General features: G+C 43.5%; 1 protein-coding gene across 6 annotated transcripts; it reads right to left on the bottom strand.

Moving 5' to 3' along the window:
- Positions 1–612: 612 nt before the first annotated feature.
- On the bottom strand, positions 613–16105 carry CASP6 (caspase 6). 6 transcript variants are annotated; one of them, XM_060104869.1, is made up of 8 exons: positions 15956–16105; positions 15215–15393; positions 9635–9674; positions 7682–7828; positions 7163–7239; positions 5127–5302; positions 1816–1975; positions 613–1158 (listed from the first exon to the last, which is right to left on the bottom strand). In XM_060104869.1, the coding sequence occupies exons 2-8, from the start codon at positions 15258–15260 to the stop codon at positions 920–922; spliced, it is 885 nt and encodes a 294-aa protein (XP_059960852.1). In that variant the 5' UTR covers positions 15261–15393; positions 15956–16105; the 3' UTR covers positions 613–919. The 6 variants fall into 6 exon arrangements, with proteins under 6 accessions (XP_059960852.1, XP_059960861.1, XP_059960886.1 ...); XM_060104878.1 differs by lacking the exon at positions 15956–16105 and adding an exon at positions 15736–15822; XM_060104903.1 differs by having other exon boundaries at positions 614–1158; positions 15229–15393.
- Between the last annotated feature and the right edge of the window lie 1848 nt (positions 16106–17953).

Here is a 17953-nt window from a genome sequence, read left to right on the forward strand (position 1 = left end):
CAGCCTCCGGCAGGTTATTAACAAAACATATTACTCAAAATTTACATATCATATTAGTAAGAACTGAATCTTAAAAGTAACATCTGGGAATTTCCTGGTGGTCCAGTGGTTAAGACTCCGAGCTCCCACTGCAGGGGGCACGGGTCCATTCGCTGGTCGGGGAACTTAAGATCCTGCATGCCACATGCCGTGTGGCACAGCCAAAAAAAAAAAAAAAAAAAGGTAACATCTATTATTCCATGAACATGATGATGGTCTGTGAGTGGGACTGCCGGACAGTGCATAGTAACTAACATGCAAGATACTGACAGAATCAAACTTTGCAAGTGTGTAGCCTCTACTGACTAAGAATTAACTGTGTTTTATATTTCTCCCTCAAAATGCCATGTAATAGTTCTTGAAGGCTCATTTTCTTTTTTTAAGTGAGAGTTAAAGTCCTATATAAAAAGTGATAATTCATATGTTGATTAATTTATATGACCAAGTAAAACAAGTCATCGATAAATTACACAAATGAGTAAGAATGTGAATTTGAAAAATTTAATAAAGAATGAATTTCAGATATTAAAGGAAAACAACGAATTACTAGGTTCAAAAACTTTTAAAAACATTATAAAGTTTTATAAAAAGTCACAAAATACAAGTTAAATCAGTCAGGTATTTTGAATAACCTTGCAATTTACTACAAAAGTCAAGTATTACAAATGCTTGTGGATTTTTATTTATAGGAATTCCCTGAGGATTTCATTTCTACATATGTCAAACCCCTTCACCGTGTCCAATATGAGCTATTTTTTTGTAAAGTTCTCTCATTAAAGCTTAAGACATTTAAAATTGCTGCACCATTTAACTTGCTTCAACCTAGTGATATTTCTTTATATAAAAATACAGATACATAAAACAAAATAGCACCTATCAATCATTTAGATTTTGGAAAGAAATGCAGCTTTTTAGTTAGCATTGAGGCAAAGCAGGGCACCTGCTTCTTTCCAATTGCACTTGGGTCTCTGCAGATGTCCACTTGGCGCTGAGAAACTTTCCTGTTCACCAGCGTGAGGAGTTCTGTGAACTCTAAGGAGGACCCGAATTTTCCCAGCATCTCGCACAAATCTTGAATGTACCATGAGCCATTCACAGTTTCCCGATGAGAATAATAACCTAAAAAAGATAGATAGGAGAGCCACTGAAGTTTTCTGGTCACTTACTGTGGCAGAAAAACACCTTTAAAAAGTCTGAGTTCTTAAAAATCCTTGGAGAAGACTAAGATGTGCTGTGATACAGTTTTAATAGTTTTCTCTGTTGACTATTCTCATGTGGGAAAAATGATTAATTCCATACAGTTCTATAAAAATAGGGTTAATGCTATGTAATTTTCTCCCTTTCCTAAAAATTCCCAAGATAGTAGTAAGCAGGCAATGATTTCTGAGACAAGCGATTAGAAAAAAGAAAAACATAAAATTATTTACTGCAAGAGCAGAGAACAACTGTCATCAGAATATTTTTCAACGTTTTCCGTGAGTGTTACCACAAAAGCAGTGTCACCATCAGTAACTGACATATTCTGCTGCTAATATTCAATATAATTAGCCTTGTAGCTTTATTTAACATAGTTCTCAGGAAGGATTTTTCTATAAGGTATTTTATACTTTTAGATATCACTCTGATCACATGGCACAAAGATCCATTAAGCCTCTGAGCTTCACGACCAAATCACGTGCCCCATTAGAAAGACCTCAGCTAAATCAAGCCAACGTGAAACTTACAGGAACTTAGCCAAGAAAGCCAATTATACATTTGTATTAAACACCCACACACCTTCTGCCACAGAGTAACACATGAGGAAGTCTGCTCCAGCAGGAAGTGTATAAACTGAGGCTGCATCCACCTGGGTTATGTTGACATTCAGCTTGTTTGTCTGATGATCCACTGCATCCAAAGGGATGACTGGCACATCGTGCTGGTTTCCCCGACATGCCTACGAGACAAGGAGGAAAATCCCCTCCTTTACTTAGCTATTCTTCCCAATGCTTCATGTTCACAGTGAATGTGTGATTCAGTACGCCTCCACTGCAACATCAACAGAAGCCACTTTATAGGCGCTTCAGAAACAATGCATTCAGGTTTAGAGCAGGCCAAAGCTGACAGGTTTTTTTCCTACTTATGTTTTCCTATAGTTAATGTTGATTGAATGGTACACTGTAAAAGGGAAAGCATCTGTGGTTTTACAGTTTCTTAGGGATTACCCACACCATAGCACCAAGAGTCACCCTTTCTTTTAAAAGCTATAGTATGTCCCTAAGTGTTTCTATATAATCAGGTAATATATTCCCAGATTGGGTTTTCCTTGCCAAGCGGCCGCCATAAATTGTTAAGGGTCAAAATGACACCACATGATCTGAGAGGACATCTATTAATGTGCCTCCTACCTTTTGCTCCTACTTTAAAGTGAGGGCTCAAATTCTTACTAATTCTGACTCACACAAGGGCTAACATTAATTTCTACTCAAATAACTATTATGGGCTGCATTTTGTCCCTCCCTGATTTATACACTAAAGATTTCAATATATAACATATAACCCCCAGTATTTCAAATGTGACTGTATTTGCTGATTTGGCCTTTAAAGAGACAATTAAGGTAAGATGAGGTCCTATTGGTGGGCCCTAACCCACTATGACTGGTGTCCTTATAAAAAGAGACCAGGACACAGACATGCACAGAGGAAAGACCATGTGAACAGAAGCCACCTCCCAGGCAAGGAGAGAGGCCTCAGAAGAAATCAACCCTGCTGACACCTTGATCTCAGACTTCTAACCTCCAGAACCGCAAGAAAATAAATTTCTCTTGTCTAAATTACCCAGTTTGTGTTCAGGTAGACCTCAGAGAGATTGCAGATTCGGTTCCAGACTACAGCAACACAGTGAGTATTGCAATAAAGTGAGTCACATGAATTTTCTGGTTTCCCAGTGCATATAAAAGTTACGTTTACACTACACTGTAGTCTATTAAGTGTGCAATAGCATGATGTCTAAAAGTACAGACCTTAATTAAAAAATACTTTATTGCTAAAAAATGCTAACCATCACCTGAGTCTTCAGCTAGTCATAATCTTTTTGCAATAGTAATGTCAAAATCACAATCATAACAAATATAAGAATGAAAAAGTTTGAAATATGAAAATTACCAAAATATGACACAGAAATGAAGTGAGCAAATGCTGTTGGAAAAATGGCATCGACACAGGGTTGCCACAAACCTTCAATTTGTTAAAAAAAAAAAAAAAAAAAAGCAGTATCTGCAAAGTGCAATAAAGTGAGGTTATGCCTGTACTTTGTTCTGGGAGCCCCAGTAAACTGAATACAGTGCTCTAACAGGATTCTGCTGTAGTATTATAAATGCATTCATCAATTCTGAAATGGCTGAAGAATTAGAAGCTTTAAAAGAAACAGTTCGGATGGATCTCAGAGTTATCATATAAATAGAAGATCCCTAACATCCTATTTTTTACAGGGAGATTTTGATCTTATATAGTATTACCAGGCTTATTTTCAGACCTTATTTTCAACTGTCTTCCTAAATGGAATGTAGAACACATAGAACTCAGTGCCATCACTTGCCAAATCAGCTGCAGCAAGAATAAGAGCCAGCCTTTACCGGGGGCCTGCCATGTGCCAGGCACTGTTCGAAGTGTTTTTCATGTTAGGCCAGATTGTTTTATCCTCTCAACCACCCCATGAGCCAGTGCTATTTTATCCCTGTGTCACAGATGAAGAACCTGAGGCACAGACAAATGAAATAAATAACTTGGCAAAACATTTTCCTCCTTTGTGGCCCATGAGTTATCTCCAATTCTCCTGTCTGACAGTGCTGGCCACTCCCCTTTTCATGAGCAGTCTCACCTGTCATTTTTTTTTTTTAATATTTATTTACTTTTTGGCTGCGTTGGGTCTTCGTTGCTGTGCGCAGGCGGGCTTTTCTCTCTAGTTTTGGCGAGCGGGGGCTACTCTTTGTTGTGGTGCACGGGCTTCTCATTGCAGTGGCTTCTCTTGCCGCGGAGCACGGGCTCTAGGCGCGCGGGCTTCTGTAGCTGTGGCTCGTGGCTCTAGAGCGCAGGCTCAGTAGTTGTGGTATACCGGCTTAGTTGCTCCGCGACTTGCAGGATCTTAGTTCCCCGACCAGGGATTGAACTCGGGGCCCTGGCAGTGAGAGCACTGAGTCCTAACCTCTGGACTGCCACGGAATTCCCTCTACACCCGTTTTCCAGGCTTTACTTGACATGGGGAAACTCATCTACTCCCATGCCTTCCAGTACCACCCACCCATCCCCTCATTACTCCCAAACTTATTTCTCTAATCCAGGCTGCCTTTCTCAAGTTCTAGACCTGTATCTCCAACGACATGTCCCACAGACACCCCAGTGCAGCTATCCAAACATGAAACCAGGGAGCCATCCTTGACTTTTTTTTTTTTTTTTTATAGCCCCCCTACTCCCTTCCTCAGGGTACGGCAGGGTGTGAAAAGTGGCTGTGTCCTCCATGCCGTTCATGGAAATAGAGGATTGCAGCCCTGGAACGTGAGGAATTCTCTTTTTTGTTCAGAATCCTTATTGAGGTACCAAATGATGTTATTCAAGCCCCCAAATATTTTTATCCCCGATACCAGTTTGGCAGTGGGTAACCGCATCTTGGCCTAAGGGAAAATGTGAAAGGACGATGAAAGGATGAAGCAACTAGGACTAGAAGTCTTTATGCCCACATTCTTCCCACCGGCTAGCATGCTCTCCAGCCCCCAAACCAAACCTGGTCTGAACAGGTGGCCCTGCACTGCACTTGCCCACCAGCAGATGCTCGTCCAGCGGCTCTGACTTGACACTGGGCTGGGCCAGGGAGCAGCACATTCGTTATTTTGAGTCATTTCCAACGTCAATCCGAGTAATAAAGATACTGAGAATCTTTATGTTAAGAAAGAATACTAACAGCTCAAACTGTGACTCTGGCTAGGATTCAAAAAGAGCCTATCTATCTGATTACTGGAGAAAGTTACTTCCAAAATCAGCTTTAGTTCTTTCTAGTCACACGTACGGAACCATGGCCTTGATAATTAAGACTATAACATAATCAGTCATACCTGAATGATAAATATCTTGGGTTTTCCAACCAGGCTCTGACACCTGTCTCCTTTGAACAAGCCAGTCAGTGTCTGAATTTCAATCTTGGTATCATATGCATAGATGTGGTTCCCTTCACCATGACTCAGGAAAACACACAAAAAGCAATCGGCGTCTGCATGGCTAGCGGTTGATGCTAAAAAGGCCCCCAAAAGTTATTTAGAAATGAAAATAAGGTGCTTATTATCTACATCTAAAAATTTAATTTACTAATATTAGAATAAAGTTACATACATACAATTGAAGGAGGGGAAAATATGTTATTATAATATAAAATGTAATGAAACACAACTTATTTTAGTATTTAGTCAAACAATAATTTATACCATACTATATCTGATTTTTTAAAAATCCAGATTATTACAGTTCAAAGTAATAGAGGTGAACAGGTTTTGTTAGCTCTCCTAAAACACAGAATAATGACATGGAAAACCTAAAGGGATTATTGTGGGGAACGCCCTTAAAAGATCCAAGTCATTTTGGCAATATATGTTTCTTTGAGTCAGCAGAGACCTTCTGGAAAGACCCAAAACCTACTACATAACACCTCCCTATGTGTTGCTGCTCCTCCAAGGAGTGCAGCACCTTCACTATATGTCCGCGGCACTCAGAGCTTCCGAAAGAGTATTAAGACAGGAGAGTGATGTCCTCCAAATCTGAGGAGCAAGCAAAGTAGAAAACCTAGTAAGCAGCCAGTTGAAATTATTTACAGGTTAAAGAAGAACTCTGGTATGATGTTCCTCAAAAAATTAAAAATAGAACTACTGTATCCTGCACTTCCACTTCTGGGTATTTATCTGAAGACAACAAAAATGCTCATTTGAAAAGATATATGAACCCTCATATTCATTGCAGCAATTATTACAACAGCCAAGATATGGAAGCAACCTAAATGTCCAACAATGGATGAATGGATAAAAAAAACGTGTGTATATACAGTGGCTTACCATTCAGCCATTAAGAAAAGAAATCTCGCCATTTGCAACAACATGACTGAATCCTGAGAGCATTATGCTAAGTGAGAGAAGGCAGAGAAAGACGTGGTCTCACTATATGTGGAATCCAAAACACCAGCCAGCAAGCAGGCGACCAACCTCAAAGATGCTGAGAACAGACTGGTGGCTGCTGGGGCAGAGGCTGGGGTGGGGTGGGTGTGGCAAAGTGGGGGAGGGGGCAGAAGGTACTAACTTCCAGTTACACAAATACGTTAAGTCCCGGGGATGTAATGGACAGCATGATGACTGTAGTTAACAATACGGTATCGCATACTGGAAAGCTGCCGAGAGAGGAGATCTTCAAAAGTCCTCATCACAAGAAAGGACAGTCTTTCTAAGTATGTATGGTGACAGATGGTCACTAGACTTCCTGTGGTGATCGTTTCCCAATGTATGCAAATATCAAATCATTATGCTGTATACCTGAAACTAATGTTATATGTCAATTATACCTCAATTTAAAAAAAAGCTCGGAAGAAAGTTTAATTATGTAAATGTTATAATAGTCCATTGACAAATTACTTAAAAATCCACGACATGTAGTGATTATTACAAACGTAAGTTGTTAATTTACCTACTACTGCATAGTGATGTAGAAATTAAGAGATAATGTATATAAATCAACAGTATTATGAAGCCAGTAAAAAACTTGCGTATGGAAGGAGTCAATTAAAAAATGACTACGCAGCATCTGTAGTATTTGCATTTTTGGCTTTTAATTGCCAAATGAAAAGATCATTTCATTCATTTTTAGAGTAATAGACTGTAACTAGTGGTATACAGACTGTAACTTTGGAGGCATAATACTTTGCAAAGGTCTCTAAATCTGGTAGGTAACACAATCAGAGAAGCGCAACCAAAACCTATAACCCATGCTCAATTAATTGACAAGCCTTTTTCACAGTACGGTTAACTATTTGGACCTATCTTTACACATAGGATAATTGAAAACTACTCAATCCCATCGGAGGAATATGAATAAGAAAACTATTGATACCTACCCTCGTGAATTTTGAGCAGTAGTTCTTCTGCTTTAAGATCATCAAAGCATTTCACTTCAAATCCTAGATCTGAAAACCTGGAGATGATAAATTAAATTGGATGTTAGCTTATGAGCTATTCAAAGCTGTCACATACCCCTAATTATTTGAAGAATCTGTACACATTTTTATGACATAAAATTGAGTTTTCTTTAGAGAGAAAGAAAAATCAAATATGACAATGATGGTTTTCCTTGATAACCCACGGTAGGAAGGGATTTATTCATGATAACTGATTTAAGTTACAATACTGCCATCTACTAAGCAGACAGATTTATAACAATGCAAAGAATGTTAACATTTAATAGAACAGGATTAGGGGGGAAATTCAGGCAAGTTCTTAAGGGAGGCTGTGCCCAAATGAGGTTCATCCTCAAATACTCTTGCTCTGTCTGTTATTTCATCAGTGTGGACAAGTTTTGATAAGTAGTTATCACTTAAATATCTCACCATCTTGACATATAGATCAAACCATACTACCTGCGCTTAAGATTGTCTCTGTCGGTGCTGGTGCCCTGCCTGTCTGGTAGGGTTAAGTGCCAGAAGAACCTCTCATGATTGAAGATTAAAGCAATTCCTCTCCTCTTGTGGTCCATTTTGTACGTTTCTGCCGGATCAAACACTTCTCTGTTTATGAAAAGTTTTAAAAACAATCACTTAAGTCATATTAAATAACGAGCTCCTCCAAGCCCAAGGTCAACATATAGAGTAGACAGAGGTCTGCTGCATCCTCCTCCTCTGCCAGGCGGACAGACCACTGGTGTGCCCGAGGGAAGCCTCCCAGCCACACTGGCAAGGAAAGTCCTGAAATATTGGGTGGGCCAAAAAGTTCCTTCGGAATTTTAGTAAAAGACAGACACATTTTCCATCTTCACCAAGAACTTTATTGAACAACATATTCACCATTTTGTTACACTACCTTCTGCCATTTTTCAGGCAACTTCAATTCCATCTTCTCAAAACTTTTAATCTTTTTGAGCAAAGAACTGTTCCAGGTGCCTTTTACAGTCTACCAGGGAATTGAAATTTTTTCCATTAAGAGAATTTTGTAAAGACTGAAATAAATGGAGATCTGAAGGTGCAATGTCTGGTGAATACGGCAGATGAATCAGAACTTCCCAGCCAAGCTGTAACAGTATTTGCCTGGTCATCAGAGGAACATGCAGTCTTGCGTTATCCTGATGGAAGATTATGAATTTTCTGTTGACTAATTCTAGACGCTTTCATCGAGTTCTGCTTTCAGTTGGTCTAACTGGGAGCAGTACTTGTTGGAATGAATCGTTTGGTTTTCCGGAAGGAGCTCATAATACAGAACTCCCTTCCAATCCCACCATAGACACAACATCACCTTCTTTGGAATGAAGACCGGCCTTTGGTGTGGTTGATGGTGGCTCATTTTGCTTGCCCCACGATCTCTTCCGTTCCACATTATTGCGCAGTATCCACTTTTTGTCGCCTGTCACAATTTGTTTTAAAAATGGAACGTTTTAATTACATAAAGAATCACATGCGGAAATACGGTCAAGAAGGTTTTTTTCACTTGACTTATGTGGAACCCAAACATCAAAGTGACTGACATAACCAAGCTGGTGCAGATGATTTTCAGTGCTTGATTTGGGTATTTTGAGTATATCAGCTATCTCCCAAGTGGTATAACGTTGACTGTCCTCAATTAATGTCTCGATTTGATCGCTATCAACTTCAACTGGTCTACGTGACCGTGGAGCATCGTCCAGCGAGCAATCTCCAGCACGAAACTTCGCAAACCACTTCTGACACATTCTATCAGCCACAACACCTTCTCCATACGCTGCACAAATCTTTGTGTTTCGGTTGCATTTTTACCTTTCTTGAAATAAAAAAGCATAATATGTTGGAAATGTTGCTTTTTTCCTTCCATCTTCAATATTAAAATGGCTACACAAAGATTCACCAATTTTGATAAGTTGTTTTTCAAATGCATGCTGATATGACAGCTGTCACAATACAATCTAACAAAATTGTTTTGAATGAAGTTAAAGACAACTAAGTGCTACGAGAGCCATTGAATGGAAAAAAGCGAACAAGCTTTTTGGCCCACCCAATATTCCTGTACCAACGGGTAACAGCAGCCATCCTGAGCACCCCTACACCCAACCCAATCCCTCTGCATGGGTGTCTTTCCCCCAGGTCTCCAGGAGTCAGTGACCAAGGACAACGGCCTGGCCCAGGCCTAGCCCCAGGGCCCATGCCATCCCAGTCTAGGTCCCTTCACAGCCAGGGGCAGCACACCTACACTAACCTGCACATCTACAAACCAACCCTCCAAATGCTAAAACCTGACATTCTCAGTTCTGCTTTCTAGCTCCCAGGTCCCTTTCTTGCTTTGATTTCTGTAGGCTGATCATGATCACCAAAGGAAAAGACCTTTACTGGTAAAGAGCACATGTTTACCTCATAGGGAAGGCATCTGTTTCTGTCATGTTTTGTTCACCTATTAAAAAAAAGTTGCGTTTTGTTAATATACTGTTTGACTTACGGTCATAAAACACATCAGGAACTCCCAGCTGCTTTGACTCCTATACTCTTAAGCCCCTTCTGTCTTGGTTAGTTTAAAGGTCAAAGTATGTGAGAAGGAGTAAGGGGGAGGGAAGGGAAAGTGCTATTAATAATAAACAAATTAGAGTGGCACGGACTTATATATACATTACCAAATGTAAAATAGATAGCTAGTGGGAAGCAGCCGCATAGCACAGGGAGATCAGCTCAGTGCTTTGTGACCACCTAGAGGGGTGGGATAGGGAGGGTGGGAGGGAGGGAGACGCAAGAGGGAAGAGATATGGGGATATATGTATACGTATAGCTGATTCACTTTGTTGTAAAGCAGAAACTAACACACCATTTTAAAGCAATTATACTCCAATAAAGATGTTAAAAAAATAAACAAATAACTATAAATTAACAGCTCAATTTTTTCTCACCCCCAACTCTTACGTGCAAAATAAAACAGATCAGAAATGGAGAAAATAAAAAAAAATTTTTTTAATGGAGAAAATATTACTCAAACACATTTGTTGCAAAATGTCTAAAGTAACAAATGTAGCTCTGTGATTATGCAGCTCAAATGAAATATGAAATTGCTTGATATTGCAGAAAATGTTTTTGCAAATATTCTCTGAAACAGAGAAGGGATTAAGTGAAGCAAGAGAACTGAACAGAGCGTGGTTAATACTGGATTACCCTGCCACCTGGAAGAGGTCCGACATTTGGTGGAGGAAGGGAAGGGGCAAAGGCTCAGACTTTGATCTCCTGAATGACACATGTGCACTTACGACCCTGTAATCGGGACCCTCTGCTCCTGACCCACGAACAGACTTCCCCACCCCCGAGACAGCCTCTCACTGAATCCCTCTCTACTCCTGGGAACAGTGCTGTGCAACAGAGCTCTCGGCAATGACAGAATTCCCTACACCAGAGCTGTCCCATAGGGCAGCCACTGGCCACATGTGGTCTTGAGCGCTTGAAATGTGGCTAGTGTAACTGAGGAACTCAATTAAATTAATTTAAACGTGTGGCCAGTGGCTTCTGTACTGGACAGCACAGTCAGTCTAAGCATCTTCTACAAGAAGGGCCCATTCGCTCATTAATCTGTTTTTACCTGATAAACTTAAGAGCTTAAGAGGGGAGGGGAGAGAAGGTAATACAATATCAACAGTATAGCAAGATGCACCTCTCAGTTGAGGTCTTTGAAGGAAGCGCAACAGACCCTAAGGGTAGACTCCTACCCATCAACTCCTAGTCAAGAGGGTGGGGTCCCCTTCTCTCCTTGGAGTCTCTCCCTGACGCCTGACTGTTCTAACCTCACTGTCTCCTCACTGACAAAAATCCACCCAGGGAGGGAGGATGAGGTGAGATGGGGAATTCAACTCCAGGGCCCTTTACCAGTCACTCTCAGCCGGTTCCTCCCGTAATGCACCCAGCGTTCCAGCCAAGACCCCACGGCGGCCTTCCCCTTCCCCTGTGCCATAGGCCCCAATCAGTTTTTTCTTAACCTTTTGCATCAGTTCCTGGCCTGGGTGATAAAATGCAGATTCCTGGATCCTAACCCTGACTTACAGAATCAGAATCCTGAGAAAGGGGACAATCTGCATTTTTACCCAGGTGATTTTTACTCACACCAAAAATGAGGAGTCAAAAGCAGCCTCTAATGCATCCTCCCCTCGCTCCCAAAGTTTCCGTGCTACTCCACATCCTGCTCTAAGGTGGATACTTCATATTCCACACCCTGCTTTACTGGGAATACTTCCTACCAAGCACTCCTCTATCCAGGGGGCCTTCCCTACTGTACAGCTGCTCTACTGGGGGATTTCCTACTCTACGCAGTGTTCTAAAAAGGATCCCACCGACCCCACCCACTGTTCTACTAAGGTTACACGGTAGCTCATACACGGTTCCACCAGAACTCTTCCTCCTCCACACACTGATGCTGGGGATACTTCCTGCTGTACACACTGTCCTCCCAGGGACAGTACTTACTGCACACACTTCTCTACTAGAACACTTGCTGCTCTGCACACTCGACACTGGGGATACTTCCTATCACGCACAGTGCTCTCCAGGGATCCACCAACTCCTCTACCCAGAATACTTCCTGTACCACACACCAGTCTACCATGAAACCTCCAGCCCTACTCCGCTCCCAGGGCACTTCCTTCTCCACACACTGCTCTACTGGGGACACGTCCTACCCCACACACTGCTGTACAGCTGATGCTTCCTAATAAGACACCCCTCTACTTGGGATGCTGACCCAGTGAGCACACGGCTCTCTGGGGGATACTTCCGATTCCACAGTTATGCCCAGGATACCTCCTCCTACACACCCCGTTCTACCAGGGTTACTTCCTGTGCCACACAGTGTTCTACCCGGGATACAGAAACTGCTCTACTCAGAATACTTCCGACTCCACACAATGATAAACTGGGATGCTTCGTGGTCCACACACTGCTCTGCTACGGATACTTCGACTCCACGTACTGCCCTACCTAGGACACATCCTATTGCACACCATGCTCTATCCTGGAGACTTCCTACTTCACACCCTGATCTACCAAGGTTACCTGGAAACACCCGCACACCACTCTCCCCGGGACACGTCCTACTCTTCTTACTCTACAGATCACTCTACCCAGAATTCTCCCCACTCCACACACTGCTCTACGGAGGACACTTCCTTCTCCACACACTTTCCACCGGCGATACTTCCGGCTCCACTCAGTGCTCGCCCGAGGATACATCCTACCTTTCCTATTGCACGCACTGCTCTCTGTGACATACTGCTTACTAGGACGGGGCTCCACCGGAGCAGAGTTCCTTAATAGAGACCTCTTTACCTGGATACCTCCTCCTCAACAGCGCTGTGCCCAGGGACACTTCCCTCCTGCGCTCGCTCAGTGCTCACCTAGGACACCTCCTGCCCCACGCACGGCTCCACTGAATGTACATCCTACGCTTCCCACTCCACAAACAGCCATACCCAGGATGCTTCCTACTCCACACGCTGTTCTCCTGGGATGCTTCCCACTCCACACGGCTCTATGGGGCATGCTTCCCACTAAGACTCCCCGCTACTCAGGGATGCTGCCCTTGTGAACACACTGCTCTTCTAGCGCATAAACTCCTCCACCCAGAAGACTTCCTACAACACACTGATACATCATGATACTTTCTAGTCCACACACTGCTCCCCCTGGGACACTTCCCACTTCTGACAATGCTCCACTGGGGATACTTCCACACCCTGCTCTTCCTGGGCTACGTCCTACTCACACACTGTTCTAACTGGGATGCCTCCTGCCCCACAATTGCTCTTCCCTGAAGAGCTCCACACCCTGTCTACCGGGGTAACTTCCTGCTCCCCACACTGCCCTACTAGAGCAGTGCAGGGTTTTCTCTCCTTCCATTTCCAAAAGCTTCTGTTCCAGGATCCTTTTAATAACCTCACGTGCTTATCCTTAAACCAATTATACAATAAAGAAATAGAACCACTCAAACTAAACACATTAAATCCATATCTGAAAGCCAATCACCTCCTTCACCGGCCAAGAACCCGCACAGGCTGGAGAGCACCTGAGTCTCTTCTGTGATGCCCAGAGTAGTAGCAGACCCAGCAGTTCACCTCTCCAAGCTTTTGCACCTTGTTGGCTAGTGAGCCTAAGGCAGCTTGAAGTGTCCCTGGCGGAAGCTGTGCCAACTGGCCGGTCAACAAACTAACTCAAGTCCTTGAGGGTGAAAGCACTGGAGAGGTACACTCGACTGGGTCTTTAAAGTTCCTTTTTCACCGTCTGAGGAGGAGCTTCCCAATTCTCCTGGGCTGGATGTAATTTATGCTGTGCATTTGGGTCATCTCAAATACTGCCCTCAGCTTACAGACTTAGGAAAGATGGCCAGTTTTAAGTAACTCAAGATTAATTTGTTTAAAATGACATTCAATTTCAAAGTTAACAGATAGGACAATCTCAGTGAGGCATTTTTTAAAGTTTTTTTTTTGTTGTCACTGTTAACATGATAGATGTAGAAAGACACTGGGCTGTGAAAACTTTAGTTCTGATCCTCACAGGCTCTAACCTTCACTCTGCTATAAACAGGCACCCTGTATCCTGCAATACCAATTACTGACCAAGTCCAGCTGCCACTCTGTTCTAGCAGTTTGTTGAATCAGAACAGAAAGCTATGAAGACAGACATTAGAACTGAGGTTCCAATACTTTTCCTGGAGTTGATCAATTTTACCCTGCTTCCAGAGAACATACGATGCGACTCTGTCGCAGTCACTTTAAACTGCATGTACCCAGCAGACCAGCTTTCAGGAAGGGTGCGCTTTAACAAGTATCATCGTACTGCATGAATACAAACAAACTGGCTTTGTTGACATAGGGAAAATAAATCTTAATGAGGGAGATACCCTATATAACATTTACAAATTCCTGTTCATCTGCAATCTATTCATCAAAAATGGGTCCGCCACTAAACCTGACTCTTGACCTCTTCTCCCCTCTCCTAGCCTCTGATTTAAGCAATTTTCCTCTCCACCATAATGCAACCACGACTTCTTTGCTCCTTAAACAAGTTTAATCTTTACAAAACCAATCAATCATTCCTTTTTCCTCCACACCTTAACCTGTTAATGCCCCCAGCTACCATTTGTTGATGGCGTGGCACTTTAGATAACTTTATCTCACTCTGCTCCACAGGCCCTGTGAGAAAGAGAAAGTGCAATTGATTTGTCCAAGGTCAGTGCCCTGGAGTTGGTACTGAAGACCCCGTTCTGACTGTAGATTCCAAAGTCCCTACACTCCCTGTCACCATGTTAAAACCACTCCCACCAGAGAGAGACCAAAAACCTTTCTAAACTAAGTGTTCATTTCTCCCAACTTCTTCAGCATCTACGGTTGTCATCTTCATTCACTGCAGTATCTATGAAAATCTACCCATATTCCCTATCAACAATTGGTTTATTAATCCTACTTTGAGTGACTCATGTCAGGCCTGGAACACACTGGAAAAGGGGTGGGGTGGAGACTGAAAAGGGAGCAAGTAGGAAAAGGAAAGAAGCCATAAAAAGAATGGTGGGCGACATGCGGTGACTAGCGGTCCCTCAAGCATCCTGGACCCCTGCCCCTGCTTCCCACCCCTCACCACTGGTTCCAAAAGGGCAATGGCCACTGGACCTCGCACTGTCCATCAGGGTAGTGCCACTTCCTCCTGAACAACCATGGTGACTTTTACAACTTGCCTCTGGGGCAAAAGGCTTGTTCTGTGCGGCGAAGAATAAAAAGCTCTGAAATAAAGGCGCTCTGCATCGACTGGACTGCCAGCGCTTCAAACCACCCCCCACTTTTTTTTTTTTTTTTTTTTACTATGGCCAGAATTTCTAAACCTTATAAGCAAAACAATAAGTGACAGGGAAGAACGTTCTAAAGCATGCGTTTAGCAGTTGATTATTTTGTAGAGAATAGTTACTGTGGCTTTAACTTAAATTCACGAACAACTGCAGGTTTCCTGGAGGCTGGAGAGCCATGGCGGCTGTGCAGCCGCCGACGCCTGGATTTTGTCTCTAGGTTCAGAGTGGTCAAGCCCGGGGACCTCTCTGCCCGGGGACTGCCTCGGGCCGGTCACGCTCCATTGTTACTGCAGGCAACCACTTCTTTTGACTGAGAATTGAGAAAACAAAACAAGATCCAACCTCCAAAAGTTAACTTTCTTATGACCAGGCGCAGTTAAAGTTTAAATAGCCCCGACGGCTAGAAAGAGATCAGCGCCCGGAGGACAAAAGCGGCCAGGGCACGCCCCAGCGCTCGGCGCCGCCACCAGGGACCGAAAGGAGGCGGCGGCTAGGTTCCCGAGTTGTTTTTCTGAGCCCAGAAGCTAAGCTGCGCCCACCAGAGCTGAGCGCTTCCCTCCAAGACCCTCAATTTCTTCCGGCCGCCGAGCAAAGCCGGAGGAGCCCGCGTCCCCGCCCCCGCCTGCACGCCCCCCCTGCACCCGCCGCCTACCTGCACCGCGAGCCCCGCGGAGCACCGGCACCGAGCTCATCGCGGCAGAGCGCGCAGCACCGACGCCCCGACGGCCTCCGCTTCCTGCAGCCGGGCTGCAGCCCCGCCCCTTCCTCCCCCCCTACCCCGCCCCCGCGCCCGCGCTCCCTGCCCGCCGCCTGCCGGAGGGTGGGACGGAGTCGGTGGTGGCAGTGACCCCCGCAGAGTTAAGGTCCCTCACACGGAGTTCGCCGAGGCAAGAGCGCCCGGGCAGGGCAGGGGACCCGGTCTCGTCCGCCTGGCGCCTTGGAGAGCCGAACCCTGCCGTGGGGAGACGTCAGATTCTATCCCGAGCACGAGCGGCGGTCCCGGGGTGGGAGGCTCCAGGCAACTGCAGATGACCTGCGGCGAGCTCCACGCTCAAGCCCCGCCCCAAGCGTTTGCTCCTCCTCACTCCCTCAAAGGGGCAGGCTGTTGTGTTCCTGTTTCCCTAGTAGTCCTTTCTCCAGTACGAGTTATAGGATTTGTAAGAATATGCAGTATTTTAAAACGCTCTTTGTTTGTATAGAGGATTCGGGCCAAAGTAAACTAGATGGCACTCCAGGATTCTCAAGGGTGGCTTTTATAAGTAGAGGTAATTCGGGGAAGGAATCATGCAGAAATTAGGAGACCGGACTCTGGGGTCTGTAGACTATGGCTTTTAACGACCCAGATCATGTCTGTTGCATTTAATTGAGCTCCTCTTCGGGTGGTTGGCTAGTGTGTAAATTTGCTTCAACGAACAACTCTGGAATCGGAAGAAAAGGTGGCTTCCTCTTTCCCAACTTCTCTGGGTCTTGCCATTTAACAAGTAACCGACATCAGACTGGGGGAAAAAATGTGTTAAGGAACCATTTCTAATACATTAAAATAAGTATAAGGGATCCGTCTCCTATAAGCATCACCCTTTATTGGGGAGGGAAAAATAAAATCTAACTTGGTAACTTTTCCTACATGTACTTGTGGTTCAAAAGTCTTGCTTGGTCATTGAATAGAATATGAAATCAAAGGATTTTACTCATCCCACGCCACTTACTGTTCAGTTCCTTGTAGGCATACAATATTTCAGGAATCACTAGCTTTGTTCCTTATTCTGCAGTGAAGACATGGAGTATCGGTATCTCCCTCGTATGGTGGTTGTTAACAACTGAGTTAAATCACTGTATTGAGAACAGTGCCTGGCTTGCGAAGAGCTCAATACATTTTTACTGCCACCAGCTTAAGCTTATTGAAAGTAAAATTGGCCTTCTCACGGTTTCCCCATTACGAAGCAGTTGCTTAGTATGTAGGAGGCGCTCAATAAATATTTATCCATTGAATGAGATTCAGGGTTTCAGCATTTGCACTCTGGACTTTACCCAGTTTGAATGTTATCTGACCACCAGAGCTTCCTGTCCTTCTGCCTGGTTTTCAGGGTCTCCTCTGCTTGAGCCCTGAAAACACTCCTTATATAGAAGCGGAACTCCAATTGGCTGACCTTCCATTTATCTGAAAGGAGCAGATGAAAGGAATTTGTTTTATCCCCCTAAGTGTCTTGTTATCTCAGAATATTGTATTGCTTTTATAGTATGTGGTTATATAAAGATATTGTCTACCTTAAGAGATATAAATACAAAGCATTAGGATACTTATTTCACAACTATAAATGCTAAATTCTAGCTTTTTAAAGCAATAGCTATCCCCCCAGTAAAAAGGGTAAGTGCCTGGGATTGGGAAATGGGCTGCCTAGGTTCTAATCCTGACCCCACCATTTTATTGGCTGAGACCATGGGCAGTTTAACCTCTCCCAGCTTCAAATTCTTCTGTGTAAAATGGGGATCAAATTTACTCAATAGCTGAGGTAGTAACTGCCGAAGTCCCAGAATAGCACCCAGCCCACAATAAGTTTTCAGTACATGTTATTTTTAGCTACTGAAGATTACCTACACCAGTTCTCAAACCGTAGTCTCTGAACCAGCAGGATCAACATCATCTGGGAACATACTAGAAATGCAAACTCTTGGGACCTACACAATCAGACCTACTGGATGAGAAACTGGGGGTGGCGTCCAGCAGCTCATTTTAACAAGCCCTCCAGTGATTCTGCTGCAGGATCACGTTTGAGACATAGACTAATTAGAATCCTACCAAGGAATCTCTTCCTTCTCAAAGAAGAAAAGAACCCAAAGCATTTCCATATTATTAAAATAATTAAGATATA

Source organism: Mesoplodon densirostris, chromosome 1 (assembly GCF_025265405.1).
Source record: "Mesoplodon densirostris isolate mMesDen1 chromosome 1, mMesDen1 primary haplotype, whole genome shotgun sequence".
Taxonomy (NCBI): Eukaryota; Metazoa; Chordata; class Mammalia; order Artiodactyla; family Ziphiidae; genus Mesoplodon; species Mesoplodon densirostris.

What these genes read in the sequence shown, in the direction of transcription:
- CASP6 (XM_060104869.1), bottom strand. Translation starts at nt 15,260, where the DNA reads ATGGCTCTCCAGCCTCCAGGAAACCTGCAGTTGTTCGTGAATTTAA. An exon ending in CCAAGATATTTATCATTCAG is followed by an intron (nt 1,976 to 5,126) that starts GTATGACTGATT and finishes CTTGTCTCGTAG; the next exon opens with GCATGTCGGGGAAACCAGCA. An exon ending in GTGTTACTCTGTGGCAGAAG is followed by an intron (nt 1,159 to 1,815) that starts GTGTGTGGGTGT and finishes TATCTTTTTTAG; the next exon opens with GTTATTATTCTCATCGGGAA.